Below are 14,158 nucleotides of genomic sequence, written 5' to 3' on the forward strand. Positions count from 1 at the left end.
TAATAAAATGCAATTTTTATGTAGTACTTATTCCACTTTTAATCAAGAGATTAGGACCGGTTTCGTCCGCCTCAGAGGGACATTTTCAACAGTTGAAAATGTCCCTCTGAGGCGGACGAAACCGGTCCTAATCTCTTGATTAAAAGTGGAATAAGTACTACATAAAAATTGCGTTTTATTAAATAAAAACAACAATACAATGCAGTTCCACCATGAATTGACAGTTAACAAAATAAAAGAAATTTCAAACACTTCTTTGACGCCTATATCCTGCAAACAGAACATAATATTAATTTTTAACCTTCAGAGCTTTTCAGAGATTTTTCACAGCATGGTTTTGAGATCTACTTTCTCCTTTGTGTTATAGTATGTACTAGCAGTTTGTAACTAAAATTTGGTTAGCAAGAGAAGTGTATTCTATTGTCTATTTTTTGTTGCATTAAAGTATAATATGAACTGAAGGTTATTGTTTGTCCTTGCTCTGGATCAAACACACCTTGAAAAAATAACATGTAAATTTACCAGAAGCGGGATCTGAACCCATAGCGTCAGAAACTGACGCTCTTTGAAAACTGTACAGCGGGCGAAAGTCCTTATTTATTCAAATTCTGTGACAGAATGTTTCTAAACATTGGCTAGTATTACCATACATATATGGTTTACTCTAGGTCAGTGGTTTCCAAACTTTATGTTACTACACCTCCCTTTTAAAAAAATCTAATCTTGGCGCCTCCCCCCCCTTTATTTCATTTTTCACACACTTTTAAATAGTCAACAATGTACCTACTAACACAAAAATGAAAAAAAATATATAAAAATAAACAAGGTTTTACTACTTATATAATATTCATTTTTAAATTAATTTGTTTTTCATGCGATGAATGTGCTTGTTTATTAGCACAATTAATTTCAATAGTAGTCAATCCAAATTCATCATCGTTATCGTCTATCATGGGCCCCATATCCTGAAGCGGGCCCCGAGGCCAAGATCTTTCAACCACATATTTAAAATATTTAACAGTTTTGAAACAAAGCGCCTTTTTTTACTATTAATAAAATAATGTGAAAAGTGCATTAGCACACTAACCAATAACTCAGTAAATAGATTTTTGTTTGTTTCAATATATCTGGGGTAGAAATCATTTAAAAGTGGAGACATGGCGAACTAAGCCCCAACTTTTAATGAATGCGTGCACTTTTTCTTTTTAAATCAGTGAATGCATTAGTGGTCCTTGCATTGATTTATTCACTATTAAAATTTCAACCAAATAGACAAGTCTAACAACAAAATTATCGTTCCTAAACAAATTTGTATCAAATTTCAACATTATGATTTGACCTTTTTATTTCGTTTTTTCACGAGATAGCCAGCGCGCTTCACAATAGTATGATTATAAGTAAGGTATTATAAAATTTGTCTCCATATTTTCAGATAGGTTTGTAAACTTTATAGGACTGTTTTTTTGTGTGGTTTATAACTAGCGGCCGTTTTATAAACTATGCATTTGCAAACTGCAAACCTGTGGCTACATTAATTGTGTTGAACTTTTCGCGCCTCCCTTTGGAACACTCCGCGCCTCCCAGTTTGGAAATCGCTGCTCTAGGTGCAATAAGCTCAGTAATTGTTTCTTTTCGCTGCTTCTCTAATTTCTCTTTCGCAAAGTATCCATGATGATAAGTAATGAACACTATGATTTATTTATTTAGTTACTACCAAAAGTTGTTAAGTCTCGAAATCATGTTATGGAGTACATAATTGCAATTTGAAATTTGACATGATTTCTTTGTGCTTTATGTGTATATCGGATGACGTTGAATGTTTTTTATAACATACATATTTATATTATATAGACTCATAATCCGTTGTTAACTCTAAATACATACCTAAATAATTATTGATGACTTACCAAATTTTGGCCGCAACACCACGATTGATTTGAGGAACTGTCAGTCTTCAAAGATGTAGCAATGTCCTTATCAACCACGCTTTCATCTATTCCTATAGGCAATGTTTGCCAAAGAATAATCGTAAAGTATCTCTTCAGCATAATGCCGAAATTTTTTCCTAAATATGTGCAGCTCTTTTCACATAGAGGCGTTGCGTAGCGGAAGTGCACCTCGTTTTGATGTGGAAAATTAAACTAATTTAGTACTAAGTGCCTACCAAATAAAAATAAAATTGCTGTGAAATCAAACGATAGATTTCATTGCATCATAATAATATCGATAGTACAATTTATAAGACAATTCGAAAATCTACCATGAATATAGGTTTTTTTTTATAGATAGATAGTATTATTGTGATAAGTTTGAAGTAATATTAATTATATGAATGTAAATAACGAATGTTTGTATGTATATTATTATTTTTAGTAAGTAATAAACACTTTATCAAATCAAATACATTATAATGTCCAGGTTTTGTTGAAATGTTTGGGTATTTTATTTAAAACTCTTTGGATGCTACAATAATGGCCAGAAATGCTAACAACGATCGTCGTTTTGCTTTTGATGCCTGAAATGTTAAGTTAATTTGGGAACATACTACTGCACCAATGCAAAACATATCTATTTAGGGTTATATATGAAAACTATTGTATTTTTTTTTGTCGTGACATATGAGTTTTATCGACACGATCTTGATCCATAAATACTTCAGAAAATGCTTCTTCAATTTCAGAAACTAAAATAAACGACAAATAAAATATAATATAAAATAATGTAGAATTATTTTGATAATAATATGTTATAGGGAGCACGTGTTGTTAGCTAACGCAATCGAATGCAATTAATATAATACTTTGAAGTAACCGATTGTTTCCAATAGCTAGTAAAAATCAAAACTTCGTGCGGGGATCGTGCGTTTCGCTCGCTCGCCCGTATGATAGAGTGAGAAAGAGATATGTCAATTCTTTTTAACAGTACATGCAGCTCAGGATACCTAATTGCCTCATTATCTATTCAAAATAATAAATTAATTAAGAAAGTGTTTTCACAATATTCCGATTTCGTAGAATCAATTAGAGTGGTAAGATGTCTAAAATCGACAATAATTGGAAGCAATCCTCGCCCAAATTATGAAAACATTGTAGCATTCAAAGGGTTTAAACACTACAGTTGCAATATGAAACAGAAGCATACATAGTATAATAATAATCGTTATGTTTACAATTAATAACAAACCTAACGCCTAGTAAAGATCTACATACATCTGCCAGCAAAGAAATATACAAAAATTGTTTATTTCAAATGTTTCTTTGTATTACACCGTCGATGGAAAACTTCTGCAAATTCCAGTGGCGATGGGTGGGTAATCTGTGGAGATTTGATATAAATAATGCACACTAAATTTTGTCAGTCGTACTTATTTGTTTTCATTGAACTAGGAATACAATTTACCGATGGTCAGTTAATTATCTAAATCCAATTATGTATGATTTATTGGCATTATTTTAGATTCTATCTATTTAGTTATTCAGAAAATTATCTTTTATGGTTTGGTTTAGGCAGGGTTTTATTGAATTTTAAAAACTAACTATGTAATAAACAATTTTTTTTATTCAACGAATAAGATAAGATTTGAGAATGTAACATTTTATATATTGAATATTATACATAATTTGAAAACATCTCATGCATATACATATACACTAGAAAACATCATTTCATAGAAAAAAATACGACCCCCCAACGGGACTTGAACCTGTATCTGCTGGATTCGCACCAGTATGCTTTTCCAATTAAGCTATGGCAAAATTATGTATATTCAACTATGTCTTCAATTTGTATTCTTAGTTCAATGAAAACAAATAAGTATGACTGACAAAAGTGTGTACTATTTTTGTCGGATCTTCACTATTATGGTTTGGCTTAGGCAGGGTTTGAATTGAATTTTTAAAATTAACCAACGCCATCTGCAAATTGTATTCTTAGTTCAATGAACACAAATAAGTATGAGTGACAAAGTTTAGTGTGCACTATTTATGTCTGATCTCCACAGTCTACCTCCACCCTTCGCCACTGGTAAATACATTGGACAAACATGCAAGTATGGACATATTTACTTTTTCACCGAAAGTAGTGAATAGTGGTCTTGTAGTGTTGTTTTGATTAAAGCGCACATTTTTTTACGATGTGTACTATCCAAACTGGAATTTAATTTAAATGAAGTTTACAAACAATTGTATTGTTCATTTTCTGGCAGATATATTATGTGTGTCTATATTAAGTTTGGGAAGCGAACTGATTTGTTAATTTTATTATTGAGTTTGTTGATCAAGGGAAATATCCATAATTTTGTGGCAGTAATGTATATGTATATATGTAGTATGTAATAAAAGTGAATACCATATTGGCTTCTAAACTGAGCATATGGGTGGGTCTCCACGGTGTGTTGTATACATGTTATATGAATAAATTTTTTAAACTGGGAATTAAGACCAAATTACACTTTTAGATACTCACGCTGATCATCTACACCTAATTATCGGTAAGTGTCATCGATCGCTGATTGAGTTATGTTCGAAAAATAAGAATTAGTCTTTTGTCCACAACTCTAGGGAACGATCCAAAATGACATTTCACAATCGGGGGTAATCGGCGCAGAGACGAGAGTCTGCCGGTGTAATTTGAGCTTTAGTCATTCGCCCAAACCATTGGGTCCTTCCATTTGCTTGGTTACCTGATCGAAGCCGTGACCTATGGCTTTATGTGACGACAACATGTAGTTGACTGTTTTTCAACTGCCAAAAATATACGTTCCTTTGCATGGGTTTAGAATAAATAACATTGCATACGATATTATATTGAGAAACATTTCTCGATGTAATCTTTATTGAATTAATTCCTCACACCAGTTTTTGATTTTTGCATATAAGATTGCCATGTTTTATCACATTATTCATTATAATACGAAAATGTTAATTTCTGCCTGGCATATCCCGTTCATATTCATTTCAACAACCCTGGGTTAACAGAAATAGATACATATCATGTTGCATTATCCTGTTACTTAAGAAAGTATTACATATGTTATTATTTAATATTGCATACAATTATTATTATGATTACAATTTAATCCTGTATGTTGTTAAAATGTATCAATAAATTTGTATTGATTCAATGGAAGTTAGGAAATAAACTAAAAAACATATTTTTTCTACTGATAATTGAAATGAAAATTTGTCTTTTAATAATAATTACCGAATTCCTTTTTTATCACCATTTTTCCCTATTTATAAAGACCTCTGACCGTTTACAATACATTGAGTTTATGAACTGTAAGGCCTACCGCGCATGGACGATTACATAACCGGCCGGTAGCATTCGGACAATCGTTGGTTTGCTCGCGCATGATCCAATTTATTACCGGCCAGTATGTTTGAGCGCGCATGGCGTGATATACATCGGAGGCAATGCGTGCGCGCTGAAGATATGCGTCCGCACCGAAAAATGGTGCACGCGATATAATAAGAAACGTCAAAATGGATTTTGTAGAGCTTTATATATATAGAGGTTTTGTATAGATTATCAAACTGTTTTAAAACGTGGGTGTATATATTATTAATTTATAAAGAAAGAAACTGAGAAAATGGGACTGGTACGCGCATGCAAAGCCAATAGGTACGCATCGATGAACTATCAAATGTGGATCTAGTAACGGTTCGATGTATGCGTGCGCTCCATACGACCGCGTCACTTGTGTGAGTGCACTCTCGGCCGGCTACCGCGTATCATGCGCGGGCTCATTTAAAAGCATTGCCAATAGGGCCCCGGCCGGTTCGAATCGGTGTAAAATTTTGTGTCTGAACACAGATTTTCAACTCAGCCGTTCACTTGATCGTCCATGCGCGGGGTTGCATTGCAATACGATGGTTACAACTCCTCAATTGTTGACCGTACGATAGTAAATCATTCATGCGCGGTAGGCCTAATTGGACATAGTTATGCAGAAAGTAGCCAGTCCACAAAAAATTAAAAAATGAGATATGATATAGATCAGATGTGAGAAGGTTTTCTCTACATTCTGCTGAAAATAGCCAAGCCGCAAGAAAAAATTCTTGAAATAAAATACTATTTACAATTTTACATACATTTTTAATATCATGTTGTTGCTAAAGTGCCATAATCTCAGCTCGACATTATTGTGGACTGGCTACATTCTGCATAACTACATTCAATTAATTAATTAATGATAGAAAAGTTAGATTGCATTTGATCCCCCGGAAACATGGACTTTTGTATTTTTAAACTGAGTTTTCGTATACAAGTCTGTAGCTGAAATAATTCTTCTACGGTATAAATTAGTTTGGCGACATAACATAACCTTCAATTATTTATGTAATGTTATCTAGCGGGTCGAATCCGAACTATATACAAGATCACAATTGATTTATATTTTGTTTTGTAGATGCTACTACAAACTTGTAATCTATGGACAAACATGCGAGCATAATGATCAGGCCGAATTCAATTGTTGTTATGCTGTTCGACTATGTATCTACATTTTCATAATTGTTACTTCAGAAAAAGTTTTTTGAGGGTATGTATTGTATAAGATGTCATCCGAGGTGACCACAATATAAACCGACTAAATCACTTTCCCAATAGCGCAAAAATAGCCTATATATAATTTTTTTTAAATTAATGTTTTTCTTCGGCCATGTCAGTCTCTTAGCTAGGGTAAATGGACACAACACGGCACCTGCAAGAATCCCTGTCGCTCGCCAGTCTTCTTCTTATACTATAGATGGTATTTAGCCAGTATCTGGTTGGCTCGAAGAACAGGCAAACCAGGTTGAAGTTCTCTTCTGGTATTCGCAGCACGTCTCCGAGCCAGGTGATGAGAGGCTGCTTGGTTCGTTCTGTTATCTCCTCGTTACTTCTAAAGTCATGCACACCCAGTATCCGTCGCAAACATCTGTATAAGGTTGCTCTGAGATTTCATAAGGTGCCACGATTCGCTACCTTAAAGCAGCACTGTCGCAATACAATCATCGAATAGTTGGCAATTTGTATGTGCACTTAAATAAGAAATGGGTGGAAATATTCTGTGAATCCATTAATTCAAAATAGATAAAAGTGATGTAACAGGAGATTACATGAGATATTGCCAAGCGACACATGCGGTCGCCGCCCATTTTGTGGGTCTTGACTGGCCAGCTGCGATAACTATTCTACAACCAACATGTCATGGCTGCATTTTCAAAGTAATGTATGTCGTGTAAAGGATCAAAGTGGAGATTAGAGAGCAGGTATGTATGTGAAAGAGTGGGGGGATTTGTAGTTCCGCAGGTTGCTGCTAAGATGTCTGGAGTTATGATATAATAGTATGTCTTTATATTCATGGATTTAATACACAGATGTTGTATGTCTCTAGTCATAGACTAGGGATTCCAATCCCGGAATCCCGAGCCATTTTTGATACCTATGAATCCCGGAATTGATAAACATAATCCCGGGATTTCGGGATTGATTTTTTTATCAATTTTTATGGAACATAAAATAAAAGCAAAAATATAACAGAAAAAATACTTATAATAAAAAATAAGTACATTAAAAATAAACTGGTTTGAATGAAGTTTGATTTATACCCATGTGTAAATTGCCGATTTATTTTATTTTTTCACATGAATTATTAAAAATGAGAAAGATTGGAAAAAAACAACGCTTCGCACTTTTGACAAAGTAATTCCACCATGATCTCATACGTTTTACGGCAGTTTCATATTTGGCTGACTAATTAGATTTATGACGCGGAAGGGCCGTGAGTACGCCATGATTATTTGCTTTACTATTTTAAATCTCGCTAATCCATTTATTAAGTCTCTACTATCAGAAACAGCAATCTCATATTAAATTCACATTATTATTTATATTACAATATTATTTACTCCATTAAAATTATGTATTTCCAAGATTGAACATAGATATACAATATTAACAATAAATGTCTTAAATAGTATAAATTATACTAGATTTATTTTTGACCGATTTTATCAATGTTATTTGTGAATATAAAAATTTAATATTAACAATGGAAAAAAATGCCAATCCCGGGACTAGTCCCGGGATTGTCTAATTGTAATCCCGAAATCCTGGGATCAGAATTTTGGCTCGGGATTGGATTCCCTATCATAGACTAATATACCATGTCCAGCTTTCTATCTGAGAAAATCGAATTTGATGATTTTTCCACGTAGCGCGGCCATCTGGACCTGCATTGAAATTAATCACACCTGGCAGTTCATATCCCGGTATAATTAATTGTCTGTATACGACATAATATGATTAACATATTTATCACTTATTACATTGATTTTGGAGTTAAGTCGTATGTTAGAATAGCCCTACAGAGAGGTCCTTTTATTTGCTTCAATTTCATACAATTAGGCTCCATATCTATATAAGGTTTTTTTTTCCACATCTTTGCGTCATATAATATTATCTGCGTATTAACCTATCGATACAAACTATAGCTGAAAGTGAGAAGACGGCTTTGACAAGTGCTTCCAATTAAGTTGGCAATGCGCACATTTTTTTAGATCCAAAAATGAGCATCAGTGTAATAAGTGCTTTATGAATGTCAATTAAATTGAATTAGACATAAAATTAAACAAAGTTAGCGAGTAAGAAACGTTTATTTAAAATGAGAAACAGTTTCAGTCTGGAATGGAATTATAATTATTATATCTTCATAATTTTGTCAATTTTTAAATCTCATAGATTCTTCTTAAACTACAAACAGTTTTATTACAGGAATAAATTTCAATGAAACTATTAATAGTTAGCAGATCTAAAGTTTTAAAAATAATCATTTTTAATATCAACATACAAAATTTCAATTGTAAGAAATGTATGAAAAATCTGCCCCGTACATCAATAATTGAAATTTCCAGTGTCGATTGTAATAAATTATAATGCTTTCACCATCGTCATGATTTACCTTGAATAAGATAATTAATTCTAATAAAAAAATACCAAAGTTCAACTTCTATTCTTCACTGCCCATTTACAGACTTTCTTTGCAGGAAATATTATTCAAAATAACAAATAAATTCTTTGTGTTAAGTGGCAATTTCAACTTGCCTGCTTACTTTTCGAAACAACTCTTGGCCAGATATTACCGTTAAGCTAACTGAACTGTTGACAGATACACTTAGTTACACAGTACATAAAGACAATGTCGCTTTTTACAATCAAAAACACTGCCTTTATGCACTGTACAATATTTATTGAATAAGTAAAATACATTACCATGTTCAGCCCTTAACAGAGTGGAAGTTGGCATTACTTGCCTATACCGTCTAAGTCTCAGAAGTATAATTATATACAAACTGTATACAGCCATTTGTATAATAAATGTATAAATGACTTGTTTTCGTGTGTCTATATTAATGCGTAAGAATTTTCTAGTGCACATGCAAAATAATATTAGAGGGAATATTGCTCAGTATCCATGCAACTTAAAGGTCCATTTGTATGAAGAGTACAATGTTTCCAGCGAGCGATGTTAACATTGAAATGTATATGAAGTGTTAAATGGAGTGTTGTAAGATATTCTAAGTCTATAAGGTTTCTACTATTCCGTACAAGTTTAGCTTGGTTCAGTATTGTGCAGTGGCGAAGGGTGGAGTTAGGCTGTGGAGATTCGACATAAATAGAGCACACCACACTTTGTCAGTCATACTTATTTGTTTTCATTGAACTAAGAATACTAATTGCAGATGGAATTGGTTAGTTTTTAAAATTCAATTAAAACTTGCCTAAACCAAATCATATTAGATAAAAATTATTCTTCTATCTATAAAATATAATACCTATACAGTTATGTATGATTTAATGGCATAATTTTAAATAGTTTATAAATAGAAGAATACTTTTTTATCTAATATCTATTGTGGTTTGCTTTGGGCAGGGCTTAATTAGATTTTAAATACTAACTAACACCACCTGCAATTTGTATTCTTAGTTCAATGAAAACAAATAAGTTTGACAAAGTTTAGTGTGCATTATTTATGTCAGATCCAAACAGCCTACCTTCACCTTTCGCCACTGGTATTGTGTATATAACTCTATTTGAACATATAAATATTAAGTAATTTTTATTATTTCATTGGCAATCTTTGTTCGATGAAATATTGTAACAATTATTAAAAAAAGCTGCCGACAGTTCATAGCTAATTTCAAAACTTCACAAAAGACAATTTTTTTCATGTTCGATTATCTTCTCCCAAGCATTTGGACAATAAAGATTTTCAAGCTGATGGTATTTAATGATGAAATTGTCAGTCAACTAAAACATATCGTCATGTCCTAAATCGGCAAGTAAATTTAATCCTCGCTCTTTGAGAGCTTTGGAAACTAATTTCTGTTGGTCATTTCTGCTGTCGTGTTCTCGTCTTTGTGCGTCCAAAATGTCATCCACTGAAACTTCTGTGAGAGGTAAGTTTTCCTCTTTTTCTTTGTCCTGTAAAAGAATAATACCTGTGTACAGTCTGGCGTTACATAATATATTACTACAAGAAGGGTTGAAATAATCACAAAATGAGTAAATACAAACAACTCGCATGTTACAACTTTAGCGATGTTTGTACTGTTATAACTTGTCTTTAGCTCTACTTGATAGGTATAACTTTATCGCAGTTTGTTGCCCATGTGCCCATGCATAACCCATGTGCCGTCTATAAGTCGAAAATTAAGAATATCTTTGTGAGCTAAGCCAGAATGATCTATAGAAGATGTATGTCATTATGATGCTGTCTCTTCTAATCCTATAAATGAACATTTCATGATTACTTATAATTTAATAATAAGTATCATCTTTGAAGGGTGAAGGGAGGCTGTTAAGATCCAACATAAATAGTGCACACTAAACTTTGTCAGTCATTCTTTCATTCATTGAATTAAGGGGCCGCTGAAGAGCTCGACATTCAAATATAATTTAGTATAAAAAGGACCTCGGCGTCGTAAGTACGTTAATTTAAATCGACCTTTTCGCAAAAATCACTAATCATCGGAGATTTTATTTCAAGAAACATTATTATTATTTTTGATATTGTCTGCCGCTGAACATTATTATTATTTTATAAACACCTGCAAGATATACGCCGATCAGAAAACAGGGCTGTCAAAATAATATTATGTAATATAATATTTTTAAAATGTTAATTTCATCATAGTTTTTAATCAAACCTGTGCAAGTACGTACTGATAACTTGGGTGGATTTTGTAGCAAACATACTATTGATATATATACGGGTATATTATTATTATAACCCAATTCAAAATGAACATAGGTTGATACTCAAATACTATTATAGTATGTTTATGATTTCAAGAAAATAAGACGATGGTATAATTAATCCATATCAATTATTTGAAAACATTACATTCGCAATTTGCAAGATAACATCAAAATGTGTATATACTTATCTAAATGACGAATGACATTCATGAGTGAGCACGGCTGAAAGCTTGGAAATGTGTTTTTTTCTATTTCAAAATCTTTTAATTGTGTATTATTTTATTACAGATTCAAGGCCAACTTCATATAACTAATAAAAAATACTGTTTGTTTCTACGAATAAAAAAAGACAGGAAGGAAGATGTGTACAAATCACGGCAATCAGAAAGGCCGGCAAATATGGCCGACAATGCGTGATACACAAACATAAAATACACAAAATTACAAACACATTCGAAGTTTGCCGCACACGTACAGTACAGACCACGTGATATTTGTTTACGCAAAATCGTCGCTTTTCAAAATGGCGAATTTGATTGCCAGATTTTACTGCGATGAATCAGTATGTTCCTTCTTGTCTTTTTTTATTCGTAGGTTTGTTTACTATGTACACCGAGAAATTTCCATTTATAAAATCGGAAACGATTTTTACAGAAGAGTTTGGAATATAATGCAACCAAAACTGGAAAAAAGTCTTTCATGTGTGTTGACTTCCTGAATTAGTTAACCCCAGGTCCATGCCACTACGTGAACCACAGTGGACATTAAGCCATTTCCACACTGGCAACCTCATTAAATTTTACGATACTTACCATAATTGCTTAAGAAATTTTACGATAATTATCATTCTTTCTTTCTTTCGACCATGTCCGATCCTAACAGGATCATATGGGCCTCCACAGAGTGGACAAGACATCCATTTCTCGTAAAAACAAAATCTGTCAATTATCATAATTATCGTGAAATCTAACGAGGTTGCCAGCAACATGTTGCCAGTGTGGACCCGGCATTAGATGCACAAAACTTAAATAATATATAATATAAATAAAAATTTAAAATTATGACAGACAGCCCTGATGAAATAAATATGAAATATGAGTCGATCGAGTCGTCGAGCAAGTTTGATGACACAAACAACTTGGACGCGACCTTTTTCTATTAACTAGTAGACCAGATATTATGGACCACACGTTAAAAAATCATATTTTCAATTCTCAAGGCCAATTCTGTAGAACGTCCCCTTAAGAATACAAATTGCAGATGGTGTTGGTTAGTATTTTAAAATTCTTTAAGCCGAGCAAACGTTGCTCAGAGTAATGTGCTAATCGTTACAACCAGAGATACCGGATCGAATATTGGATTTTTCTGACAGTCCCGGAAGCCATGCCATTTTTAATGGTAACCCATCATTCCTATAAATATTTTCAGGGTTTCTATGGATTTCGAACGTCGAAGGAAGAAGCACACGCGGTGGAAACCCGAAAATCTATTACAATAAAAAACAACCGTGAAAGTCTCAAACATTATATAACTCTTTAGGTTATGAACATTTGATTTACATTGAACATATTTTGTAAAACCTCTATCTACTGGCTTAAGGCTATACCTCAGCTGAGGCATGGTCTAATCTAAAAAGATCGTGACTACACGATGCGCAGATTGTGCAAATGACAGGAGCCGAACGAAATATAATGTCATAAAAATTCAACATGCGTCCTTTTAATGTTATGTTTATTGTTATATTCGAAATAATAATAGTATATTCATTGACATCGTTTTCTTTTTCAAGTACATGCGGAAAGTTTTTTAGTCATCTTTACACGATTTAAGAATATATTCCTCCGACGCCGTCACAAAACAAATTGACGTGCAAACAGGTCGACTATCGCTCTCAGACTGGCAACGCAGCCGAAATTTCGTTCCACATACTGTTGAATATTATTTGCCTCTTGATCAAAATTTCGTACTCCTGTGTAAATAAATTTTCAATAAAAAAATGTCGATTAATTCAACAGAGGGAATTTAATCTGAAACTCCAGATTTGAATAACCAGTGTTTTGCGCATTGGACCAAGAGAATCGCCGATTATGAAACATGTCCTCTTTTTCCATTGCCAGGTTTAAACCTACCATTTAATAATAATTTGTGTAATACTCACAATTTCGCCTAATAAAACTACGTTTTCTCCTCTGATTATAAATATTCCTCTGGGAATATCTCCATACTCCTTTCCTACGTGAATCCGTTCGATACTTTTGTGCAGAACTAGATTGGCAAACTGGTCGACACTTCGAAGGTAGCCTATTAGAGTTCGTCCATCTCTCAGCAAAACCATTAATTTTTCTGTAAAAAAATCATTAAAAATTAATAATTATTCCCATCACTGATACTTCATTCAATAGTTTGTGTGTATTTTTAGAGATTTACTATCTAATTCATCCAACAAGTGTGCTGTGCCGGCCAGTGGGTTTGCGGGATTTGCCATTGGTATCTTGGAACACAAACTGGCTTCAAATTTTGTTTACACTTTAAATATTACGTGTACATATAATATAAAACGTCTCCTTATATATTAACGGCATATAATGTCATAAATGCTTAATCTATCACAGATATTTAAAAAACATGAGGTTATGAACCCAAAAGGCCGATGAGGCTTTTTTAAACGTCAAAACAATACGATGCAAATGTTGCTAGTATAGATTTTCTCATTAGCAGTAAAAAACTCAAAATAGGAATTAGGAACACTGATGATAATTATTAATTGTTTAGTTTATTCATTGGGATTTTATCTGCATAAATTTATTAAAGTAATACGTATGATGTTATAATGTTTCATCAATAATATCTTAAAAATATTTTTTATTTTTATAACAAACAATCATAGTTCAACTCAAACAAAGTAGGTACCTA

At 32.9% G+C, this 14,158-nt stretch overlaps 1 protein-coding gene across 1 annotated transcript; it reads right to left on the reverse strand.

Annotated features, from left to right (window-relative positions):
* Positions 1 to 8,620: 8,620 nt before the first annotated feature.
* Positions 8,621 to 13,923, reverse strand: LSm1 (U6 snRNA-associated Sm-like protein LSm1). The gene is made up of 3 exons (XM_085942285.1): positions 13,673 to 13,923; positions 13,404 to 13,588; positions 8,621 to 10,468 (listed from the first exon to the last, which is right to left on the reverse strand). The coding sequence occupies exons 1-3, from the start codon at positions 13,728 to 13,730 to the stop codon at positions 10,295 to 10,297; spliced, it is 417 nt and encodes a 138-aa protein (XP_085798411.1). The 5' UTR covers positions 13,731 to 13,923; the 3' UTR covers positions 8,621 to 10,294.
* Between the last annotated feature and the right edge of the window lie 235 nt (positions 13,924 to 14,158).

Source organism: Rhyacophila brunnea, unplaced genomic scaffold, assembly GCF_057557595.1.
Source record: "Rhyacophila brunnea isolate RB1 unplaced genomic scaffold, BYU_Rbru_1.0 scaffold_14, whole genome shotgun sequence".
Taxonomy (NCBI): Eukaryota; Metazoa; Arthropoda; class Insecta; order Trichoptera; family Rhyacophilidae; genus Rhyacophila; species Rhyacophila brunnea.

Excerpts from the sequence above, each read along its gene's own strand:
- LSm1 (XM_085942285.1), bottom strand. The coding sequence starts at position 13,730 with ATGGCAAATCCCGCAAACCCACTGGCCGGCACAGCACACTTGTTGGAT. Across the intron at positions 13,589-13,672 it reads CTTGTTGGATGAATTAGATA|AAAAATTAATGGTTTTGCTG; the intron begins GTAAATCTCTAA and ends ATTTTTTTACAG. Across the intron at positions 10,469-13,403 it reads TAGTTTTATTAGGCGAAATT|GACAAAGAAAAAGAGGAAAA; the intron begins GTGAGTATTACA and ends ATTCTTTTACAG.